Raw genomic sequence first — 22,101 nt, 5'->3', positions numbered from 1 at the left:
CTTTCGGTCCTATAAGAACAAGCGGACAAAAGGACAGTCATATCTGCCTCGGGGCAGAGGAAGGGGTAAGAGAGGGCAGCAAGCAGCCCCTGCCCAGGAACAGAAGCCCTCTCAGGGTTCTGCAAAGCCCTCAGCATGACGCTGGGGCCTTACAAGCGGACTCAGGAGCGGTGGGGGGTCGACTCAAGAATTTCAGCGCACAGTGGGCTTGCTCACAGGTGGACCCCTGGATCCTGCAGGTAGTATCTCAGGGTTACAGGTTGGAATTCGAGAAGTCTCCCCCTCGCAGGTTCCTAAAGTCTGCTTTGCCAACGTCTCCCTCAGACAGGGCGACGGTATTGGAAGCCATTCACAAGCTGTTTTCTCAGCAGGTGATAGTCAAGGTACCCCTCCTACAACAGGGAAAGGGGTATTACTCCACGCTATTTGTGGTACCGAAGCCGGACGGCTCGGTAAGACCTATTCTAAATCTGAAATCTTTGAACCTGTACATACAAAAATTCAAGTTCAAGATGGAGTCACTCAGAGCAGTGATAGCGAATCTGGAAGAAGGGGACTTTATGGTGTCCCTGGACATAAAGGATGCTTACCTGCATGTCCCAATTTGCCCTTCACATCAAGGGTACCTCAGGTTCGTGGTGCAAAACTGTCATTATCAGTTTCAGACGCTGCCGTTTGGATTGTCCACGGCACCTCGGGTCTTTACCAAGGTAATGGCCGAAATGATGATTCTTCTGCGAAGAAGAGGCGTATTAATTATCCCTTACTTGGACGATCTCCTGATAAGGGCAAGGTCCAGAGAACAGCTGGAGGACGGAGTAGCACTAACCCGACTAGTGCTGCAACAACACGGGTGGATTCTGAATTTTCCAAAATCTCAGTTGACCCCGACGACACGTCTGCTGTTCTGGGAATGATTCTGGACACGGTTCAGAAAAAGGTGTTTCTTCCGGAGGAGAAAGCCAGGGAGTTATCCGAACTTGTCAGGAACCTCCTAAAACCAGGGAAAGTGTCTGTGCATCAATGCACAAGAGTCCTGGGAAAGATGGTGGCTTCTTACGAAGCGATTCCATTCGGCAGATTCCACGCACGAACTTTTCAGTGGGATCTGCTGGACAAATGGTCCGGATCACATCTGCAGATGCATCAGCGGATAACCTTATCGCCACGGACAAGGGTGTCTCTTCTGTGGTGGTTGCAGAGTGCTCATCTGTTAGAGGGCCGCAGATTCGGCATACAGGACTGGGTCCTGGTGACCACGGATGCCAGTCTGAGAGGCTGGGGAGCGGTCACACAGGGAAGAAACTTCCAGGGAGTATGGTCAAGCCTGGAGATGTCTCTTCACATAAATATACTGGAGCTAAGAGCGATTTACAATGCTCTAAGTCTGGCAAAACCCCTGCTTCAGGGTCAGCCGGTGTTGATCCAGTCGGACAACATCACGGCAGTCGCCCACGTAAACAGACAGGGCGGCACAAGAAGCAGGACAGCAATGGCAGAAGCTGCAAGGATTCTTCGCTGGGCGGAAGATCATGTGATAGCACTGTCAGCAGTATTCATTCCGGGAGTGGACAACTGGGAAGCAGACTTCCTCAGCAGACACGATCTACACCCGGGAGAGTGGGGACTTCATCCAGAAGCCTTCCACATGATTGTGAACCGTTGGGAAAAACCAATGGTGGATATGATGGCGTCCCGCCTCAACAAAAAACTGGACAGGTATTGCGCCAGGTCAAGAGACCCTCAGGCAATAGCTGTGGACGCTCTGGTAACACCGTGGGTGTTCCAGTCAGTGTATGTGTTCCCTCCTCTGCCTCTCATACCAAAAGTACTGAGAATTATACGGCAAAAGGGAGTAAGAACGATACTAGTGGCTCCGGATTGGCCAAGAAGAACTTGGTACCCGGAACTTCAAGAGATGCTCACGGAGGATCCGTGGCCTCTACCTCTAAGACGGGACCTGCTTCAGCAGGGACCGTGTCTATTCCAAGACTTACAGCGGCTGCGTTTGACGGCATGGCGGTTGAACGCCGAATTCTAAGGGAAAAAGGCATTCCGGAAGAGGTCATTCCTACACTGGTAAAAGCCAGGAAGGAGGTGACTGCACAACATTATCACCGCATTTGGAGGAAATATGTTGCGTGGTGTGAGGCCAGGAAGGCCCCCACGGAGGAATTTCAACTGGGTCGATTCCTACATTTCCTGCAAACAGGATTGTCTATGGGCCTCAAATTGGGGTCCATTAAGGTTCAAATTTCGGCCCTGTCGATTTTCTTCCAGAAAGAATTGGCTTCAGTTCCTGAAGTCCAGACTTTTGTAAAAGGAGTACTACATATACAGCCCCCGGTTGTGCCCCCAGTGGCACCGTGGGATCTTAATGTAGTCTTGGATTTTCTCAAATCCCATTGGTTTGAGCCGCTCAAATCGGTGGAGTTGAAGTATCTTACATGGAAAGTAACCATGCTACTGGCCCTGGCTTCAGCCAGGAGAGTATCAGAATTGGCGGCTTTATCATATAAGAGCCCATATCTGATTTTCCATACGGACAGGGCAGAACTGCGGACGCGTCCTCATTTTCTGCCTAAGGTGGTGTCAGCGTTTCACCTGAACCAGCCTATTGTGGTGTCTGCGGCTACTAACGATTTGGAGGATTCCAAGTTGTTGGACGTGGTCCGGGCATTGAAAATATATATTTCAAGAACGGCGGGAGTCAGAAAGTCTGACTCACTGTTTATATTGTATGCACCCAACAAGATGGGTGCTCCTGCTTCTAAGCAGACGATTGCTCGTTGGATTTGTAGCACAATTCAACTTGCACATTCTGTGGCAGGCTTGCCACAACCTAAATCTGTCAAGGCCCATTCCACAAGGAAAGTGGGCTCATCCTGGGCGGCTGCCCGGGGGGTCTTGGCATTACAACTCTGCCGAGCTGCTACTTGGTCAGGGGCAAACACGTTTGCAAAATTCTACAAATTTGATACCCTGGCTGAGGAGGACCTTGAGTTCTCTCATTCGGTGCTGCAGAGTCATCCGCACTCTCCCGCCCGTTTGGGAGCTTTGGTATAATCCCCATGGTCCTGACGGAGTCCCCAGCATCCACTTAGGACGTTAGAGAAAATAAGAATTTACTTACCGATAATTCTATTTCTCGCAGTCCGTAGTGGATGCTGGGCGCCCATCCCAAGTGCGGATTGTCTGCAATACTTGTACATAGTTATTGTTACAAACAAATTCGGGTTGTTATTGTTGTGAGCCGTCTGTTCAGAGGCTCCTACGTTTGTCATACTGTTAACTGGGTTCAGATCACAAGTTATACGGTGTGATTGGTGTGGCTGGTATGAGTCTTACCCGGGATTCAATATCCTTCCTTATTGTGTACGCTCGTCCGGGCACAGTATCCTAACTGAGGCTTGGAGGAGGGTCATAGGGGGAGGAGCCAGTACACACCACCTAATCCTAAAGCTTTATTTTTGTGCCCTGTCTCCTGCGGAGCCGCTATTCCCCATGGTCCTGACGGAGTCCCCAGCATCCACTACGGACTACGAGAAATAGAATTATCGGTAAGTAAATTCTTATTTTCTCCCTAATGGAGAGGGTCAGGTAGGCAAGTATGCAATAATGCCCCCCCCCCCCCAGCAGTGCCAGATACACCAATAATGTCCCCCCCAGCAGTGCCAGATACACCAATAATGTCCCCCCCCAGCAGTGCCAGATACACCAATAATGTCCCCCCCCAGCAGTGCCAGATACACCAATGTCCCCCCCCAGCAGTGCCAGATACACCAACAATGTCCCCCCCCAGCAGTGCCAGATACACCAATAATGCCCCCCCAGCAGTGCCACATTCAATGCCCCCACCAGTGCCACATACAATGCCCCCCGCACAGTGCTCACCACTGCTGGCTGCTTCTAGCGCTGCTGGTGCTGCTCCTCCTGTATGAGGAACGGAAGGGGAGGAGAGCGCAGCACGCGCCTCTCCTGTCTGACATCCGGAGAGCAGCTGCGTTGAGGGTGATAGTCTCCGGCGGCGGGCATTTGAAATATGGTGCCGGTACGTGAGCCAAAGCTCGTGGCCCGGCAGCCAATCAGGTGCCGCCGCTGCCGGTGCGCGAGCTGTGATTGGCTGACGGCCGGCACCATATTAAAAATGAAGGGCGTGCCAATGATTGCCCAAGCCTGTGCGCTTGGCAAGCTGCCGAAAATACTGCACCAAGCTACCGGTAGCTCGCGAGCGACGGGTTGGCGATCACTGCCCTAGAGTATCAGAATTTGTATCATGGCACCCCTAGGCCAGAAGTTTCTTAATTAAAAATAAATCTGAATTTCTTAATAAGTAAATTGTGTTTATAGGTCATCCTTAGGTTCAGTTATGTGGAGAGTGACAGGCAGGGGCGTATCTACCATTTGGCCAGGATGGCACTCGCCAGGGGCGCCCGTAGAAGGGGGGCGCCGCCCGGAGGTGCCACCTGCGGCCAAGTGATAGAGCAGTCCGGATGGGCAGGGAGTGAAGCAAAGGCTGCACAACTTACACAGAGTTTAATCAGCGGCTGGAGGAGACAGAAGCTGTGTGCTGCCGAGTCCTGACTTAAAGTCCTGGCTGCAGCAGTTTCTGCTACAGCTGAATATATCGCTCCCCTCAGCTCCTGCACCTCCGAGTCACTCCCTCCCTCCACTGTTCCCTTGAAAGCAGTTAGCCCCGCCCCCTGGAGGCGGAGATCCAGCCCAGGCCCATGATTACCAGGGCAGTGTGAGGAGGATTACTGGGGGTGCCTGCAAGGAATCACACCGCGGGAGGAGGAGAGACTATGGCTGGAGACTGATGGACAGACCCCTTGAAGTGCTGAGACACCATGGTGAGTCCTTGTCCCAAGAAGTCCGTGACAGCTGTCTGTGTGGAGGAGGGGATATGTGTGGGTGGGAAGTGAGAAAGATGTCAGTATGGGGGGGGGGGGGGGGGGGGGGGGTTGATGGATGTGTGTGAGCCTGTGAGGGAGCTGTTGGTGGACAAGGGAGGAAGGGGAGATCTGTGCATGTGACACACACAGTACATCAATACCTGCAAATATCCCACATTTTAGACCCCCCCCCCCCCAATCATTACAGTAATACCATCCACATAATAATCGTTTCTTCTGCACAGTATGTGTGCTGGCAGTGTGTGTGTGTGTGTGTGGGGGGGGGGGGGGGGGGGTCGGGGGGTTGAGAGAATTGTCAGTATTGGGACTGGGGCATGTATATATGAGAGCTGTCAGTGTGGAGGGGGGGAAGGGGGAATTGGTGTGATGGAGCTGTCAGTGTGGAAGGGGGGGATTGGTGTGATGGAGGTGTCAGCATGGATGGGAGGAAGGGGGGGATTGGTGTGATGGAGCTGTCAGTGTGGAGGGGAGGAAGGGGGGATTAGTGTGATGGAGGCGTCAGTGTGGAGGGGAGGAAGGAGGGATTAGTGTGATGGAGGCGTCAGTGTGGAGGGGAGGAAGGGGGGATTGGTGTTATGGAGGTGTCAGTGTGGAGGGGGGGAAGGGGGGATTGGTGTGATGGAGATGTCGGTGTGGAGGGGAGGAAGGGGGGATTGGTGTGATGGACGTGTCGGTGTGGAGGGGAGGAAGGGGGGATTGATGTGATGGAGGTGTCAGCGTGGAGGGGTGAAGGGGGTGGATTGGTGTGATGGAGCTGCCAGTGTGGAGGGGAGGAAGGGGGGATTGGTGTTATGGAGGTGTCAGTGTGGAGGGGGGGAAGGGGGGATTGGTGTGAGAGAGGTGTCAGCATGGATGGGAGGAAGGGGGGATTGGTGTGATGGAGGTGTCAGTGTGGAGGGGAGGAAGGGGGATTGGTGTGATGGAGGTGTCAGTGTGGAGGGGAGGAAGGGGGATTGGTGTGATGGAGCTGTCAGTGTGGAGGGGAGGAAGGGGGGGGGGGGGGGGGGGTGTGATGGAGGTGTCGGTGTGGAGGGGAGGAAGGGGGGATTGGTGTTATGGAGGTTTCAGTGTGGAGGGGAGGAAGGAGGGATTGGTGTTATGGAGCTGTCAGTGTGGAGGGGAGGAAGGGGGGATTGGTGTGATGGAGGTGTCACTGTGGAGGGGAGGAAGGGGAGATTGGTGTAATGGAGGCGTCAGTGTGGAGGGGGGGGGAGGGGGGGATTGGCGTGATGGAGGTGTCAGTGTGGGAGTGGTAAGAGTTGTCAGTGGGGGAGGTATGTTTGTGTTTAGATTTGTGCGTATGAGGGTAATGTGTGTTAGAGAGTTTTCAGGGGGGGGCACATTGTTCATAATTGTTTTGACAAGAAGAACTACATCTCCCAGCATCTGCAGCGTGCTGGAGATGCTGATAAGCTTTATCAAAAAGTTTAAAACGCTTATTGCTTTTAAAACTGGGTGGTTAATAAGGGAGAGCTGTACAGTACGGCATTTTTCCAGTGCATATGTTTGCCAGTTGAGCTGCCACATTTCACTGAACCACCCCCAAATGTAATTGCACCCACCTCCGTCCTCCTAGAGGGAGATAGTTACAGCTGTTATACTAATAGTGGGTTGTTGAATGTAGGCCCTCATTCTGAGTTGTTCGCTCGCAAGCTGCTTTTAGCAGCATTGCACACGCTAAGCCGCCGCCTACTGGGAGTGAATCTTAGCGTCTTAAAATTACGAACGAAAGATTCTCAAAATTGCGATTACACACCTCTTAGCAGTTTCAGAGTAGCTCCAGACTTACTCGGCATCTGCGATCAGTTCAGTGCTTGTCGTTCCTGGTTTGACGTCACAAACACACCCAGCGTTCGCCCAGACACTCCTCCGTTTCTCCAGCCACTCCTGCGTTTTTCCCGGAAACGGTAGCGTTTTTTCGCACACACCCATAAAACGGCCTGTTTCCGCCCAGTAACACCCACTACCTGTCAATCACATTACGATCACCAGAACGATGAAAAAGCCGTGAGTAAAATTCCTAACTACATAACAAATTTACTTTGCGCAGTCGCAGTGCGGACATTGCGCATGCGCATTAGCGACTAATCGCTCCGTTGCGAGAAAAGAAGTCAACAGTATTTATGTCGACACTACAATGCCAGCACCAGATTCCCAACTCAGTTCTAAGGCTGCTTAAAGTATTTTTTCCCTATCCTACCACTCACTACTAGACACCTACCTCCACCCCTCCACGCACGCGCACGCGCGCGCACACACACACACACACACACACACACACACACGTACGTACGTAGAAGTGAGCCAGTGGAGAAATTTCCCCATCAACCAATCAGCAGCTCTGTATAATTTAATAGTATGCAAATTATAGATGTTACTTCAGTGCTGATTGGTTGCCATGGGCACTTCTCCACTGGCTCACTTCTCCGCTCTTATCACTGCTTAGTAAATGTACCCCTTAGACTCTCTCCTCTGTCTAGACTGCAGTGGTTCCCAAACTCGGTACTCGACAGTTCCAGGTCACCTGTGGATTTTTAAAATGTGGCAGTTGGTGATACACAGTACACATGCCGTGTGACATGGAAAACGTGACTTGTTAGGGATCCTTCAGGACCGAGTTTGAGAACCACTGGTCTAGCGTGTCAGTATCTGTTGTCCACTGTATCCTTTGTCTTATTTTTCGCAGTATTTCTCTGTCTCTGATGTAGTGCAGAGAGGTAGTACAGTGATGTTTTACAGTGTAGTGTAACCTATAGAAGGGTCAGCAATTAGTGTAGGGTGTAGAGGCGTCAGTGATGTAGTGTAGGGAGGTCGGTTATGTAGTGTAGGGTGTAGAGGCGTCAGTGATGTAGGGTAGGGAGGTCGGTTATGTAGTGTAGGGTGTAGAGGCGTCAGTGATGTAGTGTAGGGAGGTCAGTTATGTAGTGTAGGGTGTAGAGGCGTCAGTGATGTAGTGTAGGGTGTAGAGGCATCAGTGATGTAGTGTAGGGTGTAGAGGCATCAGTGATGTAGTATAGGGTGTAGAGAAGTCAGTGATGTAGTGTAGGATATAGAGGGGTCAGTAAATATACTAATCCCAAGTACTTACTACACTTATTAAATTAAAACACAAACTGCAGGAAAAAGTATGCAATCTGGGTCAAAGAAAAAAAGCAAAGGGCAGAGGTTAATAAGAGTGACCAGCGCGATGCCTTGCGCCACATAGCATTATGTTAAACTGAGATGTTCCATAGTCTGGGGTGGGTGGAACACCATGACACATAGTCTGGGGCAGGCAGGTTAGCTAGCCTATAGTAGTCTGTTGATAGCAGAGGTTGGGGGGGGGGGGGTGGGGGTGGACTGATCCAGTGAGGGTAGGCAGGGGAGGCAGAGCCTCACCTGTTATACTCGAGTATTCTCCAGCTTTTTTTGTTTTGACTATAAATAACATATATAGGGTAACAAAATATGTACAACCATGTTTCATGCCCACATGAACCCTACGGTTCATATGGGATGTGAGTCTTCGCATCCACCCCCTGCGATTAGCCATAGCTGCCCCCCCCCCCCCCCCCCTGAGTTTTAGCCCTAGCCACCTACCCAGGGTGGTTAGGGTAGGGGGCAGAGGAGGGGTAAATTAATTACCTTGTCCTCTGTCAGCATTCTAAAAATCACAATGTCGCAGTTTGTCATCTGACCGCCTGCATCCCGAACATCACCATTTCCTAACACACCCATTCATATATGTGTATGTAACTCTGACACTAGCCAGTGCCTCCTCAGCCACTGACCTCACCGCACCTCACTGGGCAGTTCATGATCCAATGCTGCTTGTTTTCCTGTCTGCTGTTGCTACCAGCCAGTTCCCGTTGACAGTGAGTCCCAAACAGCAATGTTTGGCAGCGTTTGTGGGATGCAGTTGGTGTGGGCCCCCTATTTCAAATGGGGGGGGGGGGGCGCCGGGCCCTTACTTTGCCAGGGGCTCTCGGACCCCTAGATACACCCCTGGTGACAGGATTCACTTCTGTCTGTCCACATATTATATGATTGGAAGCTACTAGCACTTGTTTTGTCTATAACATTGTAAGTAATCTAAATTGGTCCACCAACCCAGGGCACCCCTGCAAGAACCCTGAGGCACCCCAGGGTGCCTAGGAACACAGTTTGAGAGCCACTGCCCAAAGTTATTCCCTGTGGAAACTACGGACCCTGAATAAGAAATACAAGTTATTGTGAATATTACTAAATATAATTATGTTTTATATGTTTTCAAACCTTTTTCTCATAACGATATTGCACTATATATAGTAAGAGGTAAAATGTCATACACAGTAACACACATTGTCATACCCTCCAACATGACCCGCCCCACTAGGTACAAAATGCTGTTTCTGGACTTCCCCCTTAATTTATTATTGCAATCACCTGTGAAGAAACAGCTTTCTTAACATTTAACTAGTTCAACACAGGTGATGGAAATCATAAATTAAGAGGGAAGTTCAGGAACAGAGAATTTTGTACCTAGTGGGGCGGGTCATGTTGGAGGGTCTGCGTTATATAAATATTTCAGAGACTGGTCTTCTCCACCTGAAAGGCTTAAGCAAGAAAGTAGGAGGAAAGGATGATTGTACGAGCCGTCAATCAAAATATCCTGTGCTCTGATTGGCTGGCTGCGGACACAGAGGCGTATACAGTACACTGTCAGTACCTGCGCAAGCACTGGTCACACGCTGCGGCTCCTCGCTTCTGTCCTCGGCACACGGTATACACATAGGGCTGCGAGTACGCCGCTGTCTCGCTCAGGGCAAGGTGCCTTGTGGCCCGCAGTCCGCTACCCTTCCCGGGGCTCTGGAACTTCTCAAAATTTCCCGCCATCACGTAAAATTGTCACTACCTTAGTATGCGCGCTCCCGATCAAGTTAGACGTCACTACGTGTCATGCTTCTACCGGAGTGCCCGATACGTGCGCGATCCCGTTTGTGCGTAACGGGTTATTAAATGGGCGTGGTTTAAAACCTCTCTCCGACTCCCAGTGGCGGGTGTGTATGTGTAATGCAGGCACGTCATTAGCAACCGCCAGACACACGCCGCTGCCTGTGACTGATCCCGCTCGAGTGGGAAGGGGGGTGCTCGGTGCTGGGCCTCACCGCCTGTCATCGTTACAATTAAAATACAATACTTGTTTCTCAGTTCCTCTGCTCCAAGTTGTTAAGTATTGTCTCCCTGTCCAAGTTGTAAAGTATTGTCTCATTCTGCTTTTGTCAAATCCGAATAGATCCATCTATAAAGAGGTGATGATCTTTATGTTCAATGAAAAGAGATTTTCTCTATCGTCCTAGTGGATGCTGGGGTTCCTGAAAGGACCAGGGGGATAGCGGCTCCGCAGGAGACAGGGCACAAAAAGTAAAGCTTTCCGATCAGGTGGTGTGCACTGGCTCCTCCCCCTATGACCCTCCTCCAAGCCTCAGTTAGATTTTTGTGCCCGGCCGAGAAGGGTGCAATCTAGGTGGCTCTCCTAAAGAGCTGCTTAGAGAAAGTTTAGCTTAGGTTTTTTATTTTACAGTGAGTCCTGCTGGCAACAGGATCACTGCAACGAGGGACTTAGGGGAGAAGAAGTGAACTCACCTGCGTGCAGGATGGATTGGCTTCTTGGCTACTGGACATCAGCTCCAGAGGGACGATCACAGGTACAGCCTGGATGGTCACCGGAGCCTCGCCGCCGGCCCCCTTGCAGATGCTGAAACATGAAGAGGTCCAGAATCGGCGGCAGAAGACTCCTCAGTCTTCTAAAGGTAGCGCACAGCACTGCAGCTGTGCGCCATTTTCCTCTCAGCACACCTCACACGGCAGTCACTGAGGGTGCAGGGCGCTGGGAGGGGAGCGCCCTGGGAGGCAAATGAAAACCTATTTGGCTAAAAAATACCTCACATATAGCCTCCGGGGGCTATATGGAGATATTTAACCCCTGCCAGAATACACTAAAGAGCGGGAGACGAGCCCGCCGGAAAAGGGGCGGGGCCTATCTCCTCAGCACACAGCGCCATTTTCCTTACACAGCTCCGCTGGTCAGGACGGCTCCCAGGTCTCTCCCCTGCACTGCACTACAGAAACAGGGTAAAACAAGAGAGGGGGGGCAAAATAGTGGCAAAAATTATATTATAAAAGCAGCTATACAGGGAGCACTTATTATAAGGCTATCCCTGTCATATATAGCGCTTTTGGTGTGTGCTGGCAAACTCTCCCTCTGTCTCCCCAAAGGGCTAGTGGGGTCCTGTCTTCGTTAAGAGCATTCCCTGTGTGTCTGCTGTGTGTCGGTACGTGTGTGTCGACATGTATGAGGACGATATTGGTGTGGAGGCGGAGCAATTGCCAAATATGGGGATGTCACCTCCTAGGGGGTCGACACCAGAATGGATGCCTTTATTTATGGAATTACGGGATAGTGTCAACACGCTAAAGCAGTCGTTTGACGACATGAGACGGCCGGACAATCAGTTAGTGCCTGTCCAGGCGCCTCAAACACCGTCAGGGGCTGTAAAACGCCCTTTGCCTCAGTCGGTCGACACAGACACAGGCACTGATTCCAGTGGCGACGGTGACGAATCAACCGTATTTTCCAGTAGGGCCACACGTTATATGATTTTGGCAATGAAGGAGGCGTTACATTTAGCTGATACTACAGGTACCACTAAACAGGGTATTATGTGGGGTGTGAAAAAACTACCTATAGTTTTTCCTGAATCAGAAGAACTAAATGATGTATGTGATGAAGCGTGGGTTGCCCCCGATAAAAAGATGCTAATTTCAAAGAAGTTATTAGCTTTATACCCTTTCCCGTCAGAGGTTAGGGCGCGCTGGGAAACACCTCCTAGGGTGGACAAGGCGCTCACACGCTTATCTAAACAAGTGGCGTTACCCTCTCCTGAGACGGCCGCACTTAAAGATCCAGCAGATAGGAGGATGGAAAATATCCAAAAAAGTATATACACACATACAGGTGTTATACTACGACCAGCTATAGCGACAGCCTGGATGTGCAGTGCTGGAGTAGCTTGGTCAGAGTCCCTGATTGAAAATATTGATACCCTGGATAGGGACAATGTTTTACTGTCTTTAGAGCAAATAAAGGATGCATTTCTTTATATGCGTGATGCACAGAGGGATATCTGCACACTGGCATCACGGGTAAGTGCTATGTCCATTTCGGCCAGAAGAAGTTTATGGACGCGACAGTGGTCAGGCGATGCGGACTCAAAACGGCATATGGAAGTTTTGCCGTATAAAGGGGAGGAGTTATTTGGAGTCGGTCTATCAGATTTGGTGGCCACGGCTACAGCCGGGAAATCCACCTTTTTACCTCAAGCTACTCCCCAACAGAAAAAGACACCGACTTTTCAACCGCAGCCCTTTCGTTCCTTTAAAAACAAGAGAGCAAAGGGATATTCATATCTGCCACGAGGCAGAGGAAGGGGGAAGAGACACCAACAGGCAGCTCCTTCCCAGGAACAGAAGCCCTCCCCCGCTTCTACAAAAGCCTCAGCATGACGCTGGGGCTTCTCAAGCGGACTCGGGGGCGGTGGGCGGTCGTCTCAAGAATTTCAGCGCGCAGTGGGCTCACTCGCAGGTAGATCCCTGGATCCTGCAGATAATATCTCAGGGGTACAGGTTGGAACTAGAGACAGATCCGCCTCGCCGTTTCCTGAAGTCTGCTTTACCAACGTCCCCCTCCGAAAGGGAGACGGTTTTGGAAGCCATTCACAAGCTGTACTCTCAGCAGGTGATAGTCAAGGTACCTCTTCTACAACAGGGAAAGGGGTATTATTCCACTCTATTTGTGGTACCGAAGCCGGACGGCTCGGTAAGACCTATTCTAAATCTGAAGTCCTTGAACCTGTACATAAAGAAGTTCAAGTTCAAAATGGAGTCACTCAGAGCAGTGATAGCGAACCTGGAAGAAGGGGACTTTATGGTGTCCTTGGACATCAAGGATGCGTACCTCCACGTTCCAATTTACCCCTCACACCAGGGGTACCTCAGGTTCGTTGTACAAAACTGTCACTATCGGTTTCAGACGCTGCCGTTCGGATTGTCCACAGCACCTCGGGTCTTTACAAAGGTAATGGCCGAGATGATGATTCTTCTTCGAAGAAAAGGCGTATTAATTATCCCATACTTGGACGATCTCCTAATAAGGGCAAGGTCCAGAGAACAGCTAGAGAGGGGATTATCACTGTCTCAAGAAGTGCTAAAACAGCACGGCTGGATTCTGAATATTCCAAAATCCCAGTTAATGCCGACAACTCGTCTGCTGTTCCTAGGGATGATTCTGGACACGGTTCAGAAAAAGGTTTTTCTCCCGGAGGAAAAAGCCAAGGAGTTATCCGAGCTTGTCAGGAACCTCCTAAAACCAGGAAAGGTGTCTGTACATCAATGCACAAGAGTCCTGGGAAAAATGGTGGCTTCTTACGAAGCAATTCCATTCGGCAGATTCCATGCACGACTTTTCCAGAGGGATCTGTTGGACAAATGGTCAGGGTCGCATCTTCAGATGCACCAGCGGATAACCCTGTCTCCAAGGACAAGGGTATCTCTTCTGTGGTGGTTGCAGAGTGCTCATCTATTGGAGGGCCGCAGATTCGGCATACAGGATTGGATCCTGGTGACCACGGACGCCAGCCTGAGAGGCTGGGGAGCAGTCACACAAGGAAGAAACTTCCAGGGAGTGTGGACGAGCCTGGAAACGTCTCTTCACATAAACATTCTGGAACTAAGAGCAATCTACAATGCTCTAAGCCAGGCAAAACCTCTGCTTCAAGGAAAACCGGTGTTGATCCAGTCGGACAACATCACGGCAGTCGCCCATGTAAACAGACAGGGCGGCACAAGAAGCAGGAGTGCAATGGCAGAAGCTGCAAGGATTCTTCGCTGGGCAGAGAATCATGTGATAGCACTGTCAGCAGTGTTCATCCCGGGAGTGGACAACTGGGAAGCAGACTTCCTCAGCAGACACGACCTTCACCCGGGAGAGTGGGGACTTCATCCGGAAGTTTTCCACATGCTGGTAACCCGTTGGGAAAGACCAATGGTGGACATGATGGCGTCTCGCCTCAACAAAAAACTGGACAGGTATTGCGCCAGGTCAAGAGATCCGCAGGCAATAGCTGTGGACGCGCTGGTAACGCCTTGGGTGTACCAGTCGGTGTATGTGTTTCCTCCTCTGCCTCTCATACCAAAAGTATTGAGAATTATACGGCAAAGAGGCGTAAGAACGATACTAGTGGTTCCGGATTGGCCAAGAAGGACTTGGTACCCGGAACTTCAAGAGATGATCACGGAAGATCCGTGGCCTCTACCTCTAAGGAGGGACTTGCTTCAGCAGGGTCCCTGTCTGTTTCAAGACTTACCGCGGCTGCGTTTGACGGCATGGCGGTTGAATGCCGGATCCTAAAGGAAAAAGGCATGCCGGAAGAAGTCATTCCTACTTTGATTAAAGCAAGGAAGGAAGTAACCGTGCAACACTATCACCGCATTTGGCGAAGATATGTTGCGTGGTGCGAGGATCGGAGTGCTCCGACGGAGGAATTTCAACTGGGTCGATTCCTACATTTCCTGCAATCAGGATTGTCTATGGGTCTCAAATTGGGATCTATTAAGGTTCAAATTTCGGCCCTGTCGATTTTCTTTCAAAAAGAATTGGCTTCAGTTCCTGAAGTCCAGACTTTTGTTAAGGGAGTACTGCATATACAGCCTCCTGTGGTGCCTCCAGTGGCACCGTGGGATCTCAATGTGGTTTTGGAATTTCTAAAATCTCATTGGTTTGAACCACTAAAAAAGGTGGATTTAAAATATCTCACATGGAAAGTGACCATGTTACTAGCCCTGGCTTCGGCCAGGAGAGTGTCAGAACTGGCAGCTTTATCTTACAAAAGCCCATATCTGATTTTCCATTCGGACAGGGCAGAACTGCGGACTCGTCCGCATTTTCTCCCTAAGGTGGTGTCAGCATTTCATCTGAACCAGCCTATTGTAGTGCCTGCGGCTACAAGTGACTTGGAGGACTCCAAGTTACTGGACGTTGTCAGAGCATTAAAAATATATATTGCAAGGACAGCTGGAGTCAGAAAATCTGACTCGTTGTTTATATTGTATGCACCCAACAAGATGGGTGCTCCTGCGTCTAAGCAGACGATTGCTCGTTGGATCTGTAGCACAATCCAACTTGCACATTCTGTGGCAGGCCTGCCACAGCCTAAATCTGTAAAGGCCCACTCCACAAGGAAGGTGGGCTCATCTTGGGCGGCTGCCCGAGGGGTCTCGGCATTACAACTTTGCCGAGCAGCTACGTGGTCAGGGGAGAACACGTTTGTAAAATTTTACAAATTTGATACTCTGGCTAAGGAGGACCTGGAGTTCTCTCATTCGGTGCTGCAGAGTCATCCGCACTCTCCCGCCCGTTTGGGAGCTTTGGTATAATCCCCATGGTCCTTTCAGGAACCCCAGCATCCACTAGGACGATAGAGAAAATAAGAATTTACTTACCGATAATTCTATTTCTCGGAGTCCGTAGTGGATGCTGGGCGCCCATCCCAAGTGCGGATTATCTGCAATAATTGTACATAGTTATTGTTAACTAATTCGGGTTATTGTTTAGGAAGCCATCTTTCAGAGGCTCCTCTGTTATCATACTGTTAACTGGGTTTGATCACAAGTTGTACGGTGTGATTGGTGTGGCTGGTATGAGTCTTACCCGGGATTCAAAATTCCTCCCTTATTGTGTACGCTCGTCCGGGCACAGTACCTAACTGAGGCTTGGAGGAGGGTCATAGGGGGAGGAGCCAGTGCACACCACCTGATCGGAAAGCTTTACTTTTTGTGCCCTGTCTCCTGCGGAGCCGCTATCCCCCTGGTCCTTTCAGGAACCCCAGCATCCACTACGGACTCCGAGAAATAGAATTATCGGTAAGTAAATTCTTATTATTACCGCTTCTCTCCATTTTATTAAAAAGCTGATTGAGGCTATATCAAGGATTTCTACCAGCAGCAACTTCGACCTTCAACTCCTATAGCCGGCTATGGCAGGGAAGTGTGATCAGCATTTGTGGTTCATTTCACTGGTATCCGGACTTCAGGTCGACGCCAATTGGTCGACATGGACAAAAGGTCGACATGAGTTTTTCACAATTTTTTACTTTTTGGAACCTTTTCATACTTAACGATCCACGTGGACTACGATTGGAACTGTAATCTATGCCGAGCGGAGCGAAGGCACCATGCCCGAAGCCGCGAGCCATGCGAGGGGACGCGGTGCACTAATTGGGGTTCCCGGTCACTCTACGAAGAAAACGACACCAAAAAATAATAATAAAAAACGTCGACCTTTTTCCATGTCGACCTTGTTCCTGTCGACCTTTTGTCCATGTCGACCTAAGGTGTGTCGACCAATTGGCGTCGACCTATGGTGTGTCAACCTTTTTGTTGTCGACCTGGAGTCCCAGACCCCATTTCACTAGTAATAGGTCGGTTTTATGGGGTCTATTCATGAAGCAGTGAAAAGTGTGGAGAAGTTGCCCATGGCGAATGATCAGCATAAGAAGTAAAATGTTATAATTTCATACCTCCCAACTCAGTCCCGCTATTCAAACCCTGTCCCGCTGTCCCACCCGCGGGCAGCAGTGTCCCGCAGGGGGGCAGTTGGGAGAGCCTTTGATCACTGGCTGCTCTGCTCTGCAAAGCAGCCGGTGATCACTGAATAGATGCGTGCGCACGGCATGTGTTCAGTGCTAGGAGGGGAGCAGGGGCTGCCCAGCTGGGCACGCCCCCAAAATGCAGGAAAATGGCCCGTTTGGCGAGGCCATGCCCACTTAAATGATGTCACACCCATCACGAGCGAGCCACGCCCCCTTTTTCGGTCGGGAGAGTCTCGTCTTCATCAACCCGAAAGTTGCGAGGTATGTAATTTGCATACTATACTATTGTACGGAGCAGCTGATTAGTTGCCCCATAGTTACTCGTATACTTCTTCTCCCCCATAGAGCCAAATACTTAGGCTGTACACTTTGCAATGTATGCCCTTCACTCTTCTGCCGGGTGGTCTTCAGTTTGCCGGCTGTCGGGATTCCGGCGCACAGTATATCGGCGCCGGAATCCCGACAGCCGGCATACCGACCCTTTTTCTCCCTCTTGGGGGTCCACGACCCCCCTGGAGGGAGAATAAATAGCCTAGCGCGCCACCGTGCCCGCAGCGTGACGAGCGCAGCAGGCACGCAAGGGACTCATTTGCACTTGCCACGCTGTCAGTATGCCGGCGGTCGGGATCCCAGCGCCTGTATGCTGGTCGCCAGGAGCGCGGCCGCCGGCATGCCATACCACACCCCTTCTGCCAGCAGCTTGAATTGCGTATAGTATTAATTACAGCGGCTGCATTGCAAAGTGACCCCGTTTTGTGCAGGCATTCTCACTTTTACACAAAACTCCCTTTCTCTGGATGCTGGGAACTCCGTAAGGACCATGGGGAATAGACGGGCTCCGCAGGAGACTGGGCACTCTAAGAAAGAATTAGGACTACTGGTGTGCACTGGCTCCTCCCTCTATGCCCCTCCTCCAGACCTCAGTTAGAATCTGTGCCCGGCTCGAGCTGGTTGCACACTAGGGGCTCTCCTGAGCTCCTAGTAAAGAAAGTATTTATTAGGTTTTTTATTTTCAGTGAGATCTGCTGGCAACAGACTCACTGCTACGAGGGACTTAGGGGAGAGAAGCGAACCTACCTGCTTGCAGCTAGCTTGGGCTTCTAGGCTACTGGACACCATTAGCTCCAGAGGGATCGAACACAGGCCCAGCCTCGGTCGTCCGGTCCCGGAGCCGCGCCGCCGTCCCCCTTGCAGAGCCAGAAGACGAAAGATTCCGAGGAGAAAATCGGCGGCTGAAGACTCCGGTCTTCATTAAGGTAGCGCACAGCACTGCAGCTGTGCGCCATTGCTCCCCATGCACACCACATACTCCGGTCACTGATGGGTGCAGGGCGCGGGGGGGGGGGGGGGCGCCCTGGGCTGCAATTAGATTACCTTAAAAATGGCAAAAAACACATAATATAGTCTAATAAACTATATATGTGTAAAAATCCCCTGCCATAATATTAATATAAAGAGTGGGAGAATCCCGCCGAAAAAGGGGCGGGGCTATCTCCCTCAGCACACTGGCGCCATTTCCTCTTCACAGCTCCGCTGGAAGGACGCTCCCCAGGCTCTCCCCTGCAGTTTCCAGGCTCAATAGGGTAAAAAAGAGAGGGGGGGGCACTAAATTTAGGCGCAATACTGTGTATTATAGCTGCTATAGGGAAAATCACTTTGTGTAGTGTAAATCCCTGTGTTATATAGCGCTGTGGTGTGTGCTGGCATACTCTCTCTGTCTCCCCAAAGGACTTGGTGGGGTCCTGTCCTCAGTCAGAGCATTCCCTGTGTGTGTGCGGTGTTTCGGTACCGCTGTGTCGACATGTTTGATGAAGAGGCTTATGTGGAGGCGGAGCAGGTGCCGATAAATGTGATGTCACCCCCTGCGGGGTCGACACCAGAGTGGATGGATATGTGGAAGGTATTAACAGACATGTCATCAAACCTTTTATGTAAGGAGTTGACACTAACAGCTGTGGGACAGCCGGCTTCTCAGCCAGTGCCTGCCCAGGCGTCTCAAAGGCCATCAGGGGCTCAAAAACGCCCGCTACCTCAGATGGCAGACACAGATGTCGACACGGAGTCTGACTCCAGTGTCGACGACGACGAGACTAATGTACATTCCACTAAGGCTATCCGTTGCATGATTACGGCAATGAAAAATGTGTTGCACATTTCTGACATTAACCCAGGTACCACTAAAAAGGGTATTATGTTTGGGGAGAAAAAGAAACCAGTGGTTTTTCCCCCTTCAGATGAGTTAAATGAAGTGTGTGAAGAAGCGTGGGCATCCCCTGATAAAAAATTAGTGATTTCTAAAAAGTTACTAATGGCGTACCCTTTCCCGCCAGAGGACAGGGTACGTTGGGAGACATCCCCGAGGGTGGATAAAGCGCTCACACGCTTGTCAAAAAAGGTGGCACTACCGTCTCAGGATACGGCCGCCTTAAAGGAGCCTGCGGATAGAAAGCAGGAGGCTATCCTGAAGTCTGTATATACACACTCAGGTACTATACTGAGACCTGCTATTGCTTCAGCATGGATGTGCAGTGCTGCAGCAGCGTGGTCTGATTGCCTGTCTGATAATATTAATTCCCTTGACAGGGACACTATATTGCTAACCATAGAGCATATTAAAGACGTAGTCTTATACATGAGAGATGCACAGAGGGATATTTGCCGGCTGGCATCTAGAATAAATGCAATGTCCATTTCTGCCAGGAGAGTATTATGGACTCGGCAGTGGACAGGTGATGCGGATTCTAAAAGGCACATGGAGGTTTTGCCTTACAAGGGTGAGGAATTGTTTGGGGATGGTCTCTCGGACCTCGTTTCCACAGCGACAGCTGGGAAGTCGACATTTTTACCCCAGGTTCTCTCACAGCCAAAGAAAGCACCGTATTATCAAGTACAGTCCTTTCGGCCCCAGAAAGGCAAGCGGGTTAAAGGCGTGTCCTTTCTGCCCAGAGGCAGGGGTAGAGGGAAAAAGCTGCACCATACAGCCAGTTCCCAAGAACAGAAATCCTCCCCTGCTTCCACTAAATCCACCGCATGACGCTGGGGCTCCACTAGTGGAGCCAGGTGCGGTGGGGGCCCGTCTCCGGAACTTCAGCGACCGGTGGGTTCGCTCACAGGTGGATCCCTGGGTTCTACAAGTGGTATCTCAGGGATACAAGCTGGAATTCGAGACGTCTCCCCCTCGCCGTTACCTCAAATCAGCCTTGCCAGCTACTCCCCCGGACAGGGAGGTAGTGCTGGCGGCAATTCACAAGCTGTACCTCCAGCAGGTGATAATAAAAGTTCCCCTCCTTCAACAGGGACGGGGTTACTATTCCACAATGTTTGTGGTACCGAAACCAGACGGTTCGGTGAGACCCATTCTAAATTTGAAATCCTTGAACACTTATATAAGAAGGTTCAAGTTCAAAATGGAATCGCTCAGGGCGGTTATTGCAAGCCTGGAAGAAGGGGATTACATGGTATCACTGGACATCAAGGATGCTTACCTGCATGTCCCCATTTACCCACCTCACCAGGTGTACCTCCGTTTTGTAGTACAAGACTGCCATTACCAATTCCAGACGTTGCCGTTTGGTCTGTCCACGGCATCAAGGGTATTTACCAAGGTAATGGCCGAAAGGATGATACTCCTTCGAAAGAAGGGAGTTATAATTATCCCATACTTGGACGATCTCCTTATAAAGGCGAGGTCCAGGGAGCAGTTGTTGGTCGGAGTAGCACTATCTCAGGAAGTGCTACAACAGCACGGCTGGATTCTGAATATTCCAAAGTCGCAGCTGGTTACTACGACGCGTCTGCTGTTCCTGCGTATGATTCTGGAAACAGAACAGAAGAAGGTGTTTCTCCCGGAGGAGAAGGCCAAGGAGTTGTCATCTCTGGTCAGAGACCTCCTGAAACCAAAACAGGTGTCGGTGCATCACTGCACGCGAGTCCTGGGAAAGATGGTAGCTTCTTACGAAGCAATTCCATTCGGCAGGTTCCATGCAAGGATCTTTCAGTGGGATCTGTTAGACAAGTGGTCCGGATCGCATCTTCAGATGCATCGGCTGATCACCCTGTCCCCGAGGGCCAGGGTGTCTCTGCTGTGGTGGCTGCAGAGTGCTCATCTTCTAGAGGGCCGCAGATTCGGCATACAGGACTGGGTCCTGGTGACCACGGATGCAAGCCTCCGAGGTTGGGGGGCAGTCACGCAGGGAAGAAACTTCCAAGGACAATGGTCGAGTCAGGAAGCTTCCCTACACATAAATATTCTGGAACTAAGGGCCATTTACAATGCCCTAAGTCAGGCAAGACCCCTGCTTCAAAACCAGCCGGTGCTGATTCAGTCAGACAACATCACGGCGGTCGCCCATGTAAACCGACAGGGCGGCACAAGAAGCAGGATGGCGATGGCAGAAGCCACAAGGATTCTCCGATGGGCGGAAAATCACGTGATAGCACTGTCAGCAGTGTTCATTCCGGGAGTGGACAACTGGGAAGCAGACTTCCTCAGCAGGCACGACCTCCACCCGGGAGAGTGGGGACTTCATCCAGAAGTCTTCCAACTGATTGTAAACCGTTGGGAAAGGCCACAGGTGGACATGATGGCGTCCCGCCTAAACAAAAAGCTAAAAAGATATTGCACCAGGTCAAGGGACCCTCAGGCGATAGCTGTGGACGCTCTAGTGACACCGTGGGTGTACCAGTCGGTTTATGTGTTCCCTCCTCTTCCTCTTATACCAAAGGTGCTGAGGATAATAAGAAAGAGAGGAGTAAGAACTATACTCATCGTTCCGGATTGGCCAAGAAGGACTTGGTACCCGGAACTACAAAAAATGATCTCAGAGGACCCTTGGCCTCTGCCTCTCAGACTGGACCTGCTACAGCAGGGGCCCTGTCTGTTCCAAGACTTACCGCGGCTGCGTTTGACGGCATGGCGGTTGAACGCCGGATCCTGATGGAAAAGGGCATTCTGGTTGAAGTCATTCCTACGCTGATAAAAGCTAGGAAAGATGTGACAGCAAAGCATTATCACCGCATATGGCGAAAATATGTTGCTTGGTGTGAGGCTATGAAGGCCCCCACAGAAGAATTTCAGCTGGGTCGATTTCTGCACTTCCTACAGTCAGGAGTGACTATGGGCCTAAAATTGGGATCCATTAAAGTCCAGATTTCAGCCCTGTCTATTTTCTTTCAAAAAGAACTGGCTTCACTGCCTTAAGTTCAGACGTTTGTTAAGGGAGTGCTGCATATTCAGCCCCCTTTTGTGCCCCCAGTGGCACCTTGGGATCTCAACGTTGTGTTGGATTTCCTAAAATCACATTGGTTTGAGCCACTTCAGACCGTGGAATTAAAATATCTCACGTGGAAAGTGGTCATGCTTTTGGCCTTGGCTTCGGCTAGGCGGATGTCAGAATTGGCGGCTTTGTCCTGTAAAAGCCCCTATCTGATCTTCCATATGGACAGAGCAGAATTGAGGACGCGTCCCCAATTCCTCCCTAAGGTGGTATCAGCGTTTCATTTGAACCAGCCTATTGTGG

At 50.8% G+C, this 22,101-nt stretch overlaps 1 protein-coding gene across 3 annotated transcripts in view; it reads right to left on the bottom strand.

Annotated features, from left to right (window-relative positions):
• Positions 1–9,911, bottom strand: part of SMYD3 (SET and MYND domain containing 3) — a 1,661,405-nt gene extending 1,651,494 nt beyond the window's left edge. Inside the window, exon 1 of one of the 3 annotated variants that reach the window (XM_063917806.1) lies at positions 9,604–9,911. In XM_063917806.1, coding sequence (XP_063773876.1) covers positions 9,604–9,770 — 167 coding nt within the window. In that variant the 5' untranslated portion in view covers positions 9,771–9,911. The remainder of the gene's footprint in view (positions 1–9,603) is intronic. The other 2 variants (XM_063917805.1, XM_063917807.1) reach the window with 2 other exon arrangements.
• Between the last annotated feature and the right edge of the window lie 12,190 nt (positions 9,912–22,101).

Source organism: Pseudophryne corroboree, chromosome 4 (assembly GCF_028390025.1).
Source record: "Pseudophryne corroboree isolate aPseCor3 chromosome 4, aPseCor3.hap2, whole genome shotgun sequence".
NCBI lineage: Eukaryota > Metazoa > Chordata > Amphibia > Anura > Myobatrachidae > Pseudophryne > Pseudophryne corroboree.
This window is presented reverse-complemented; position numbering and strand designations above follow the sequence as displayed.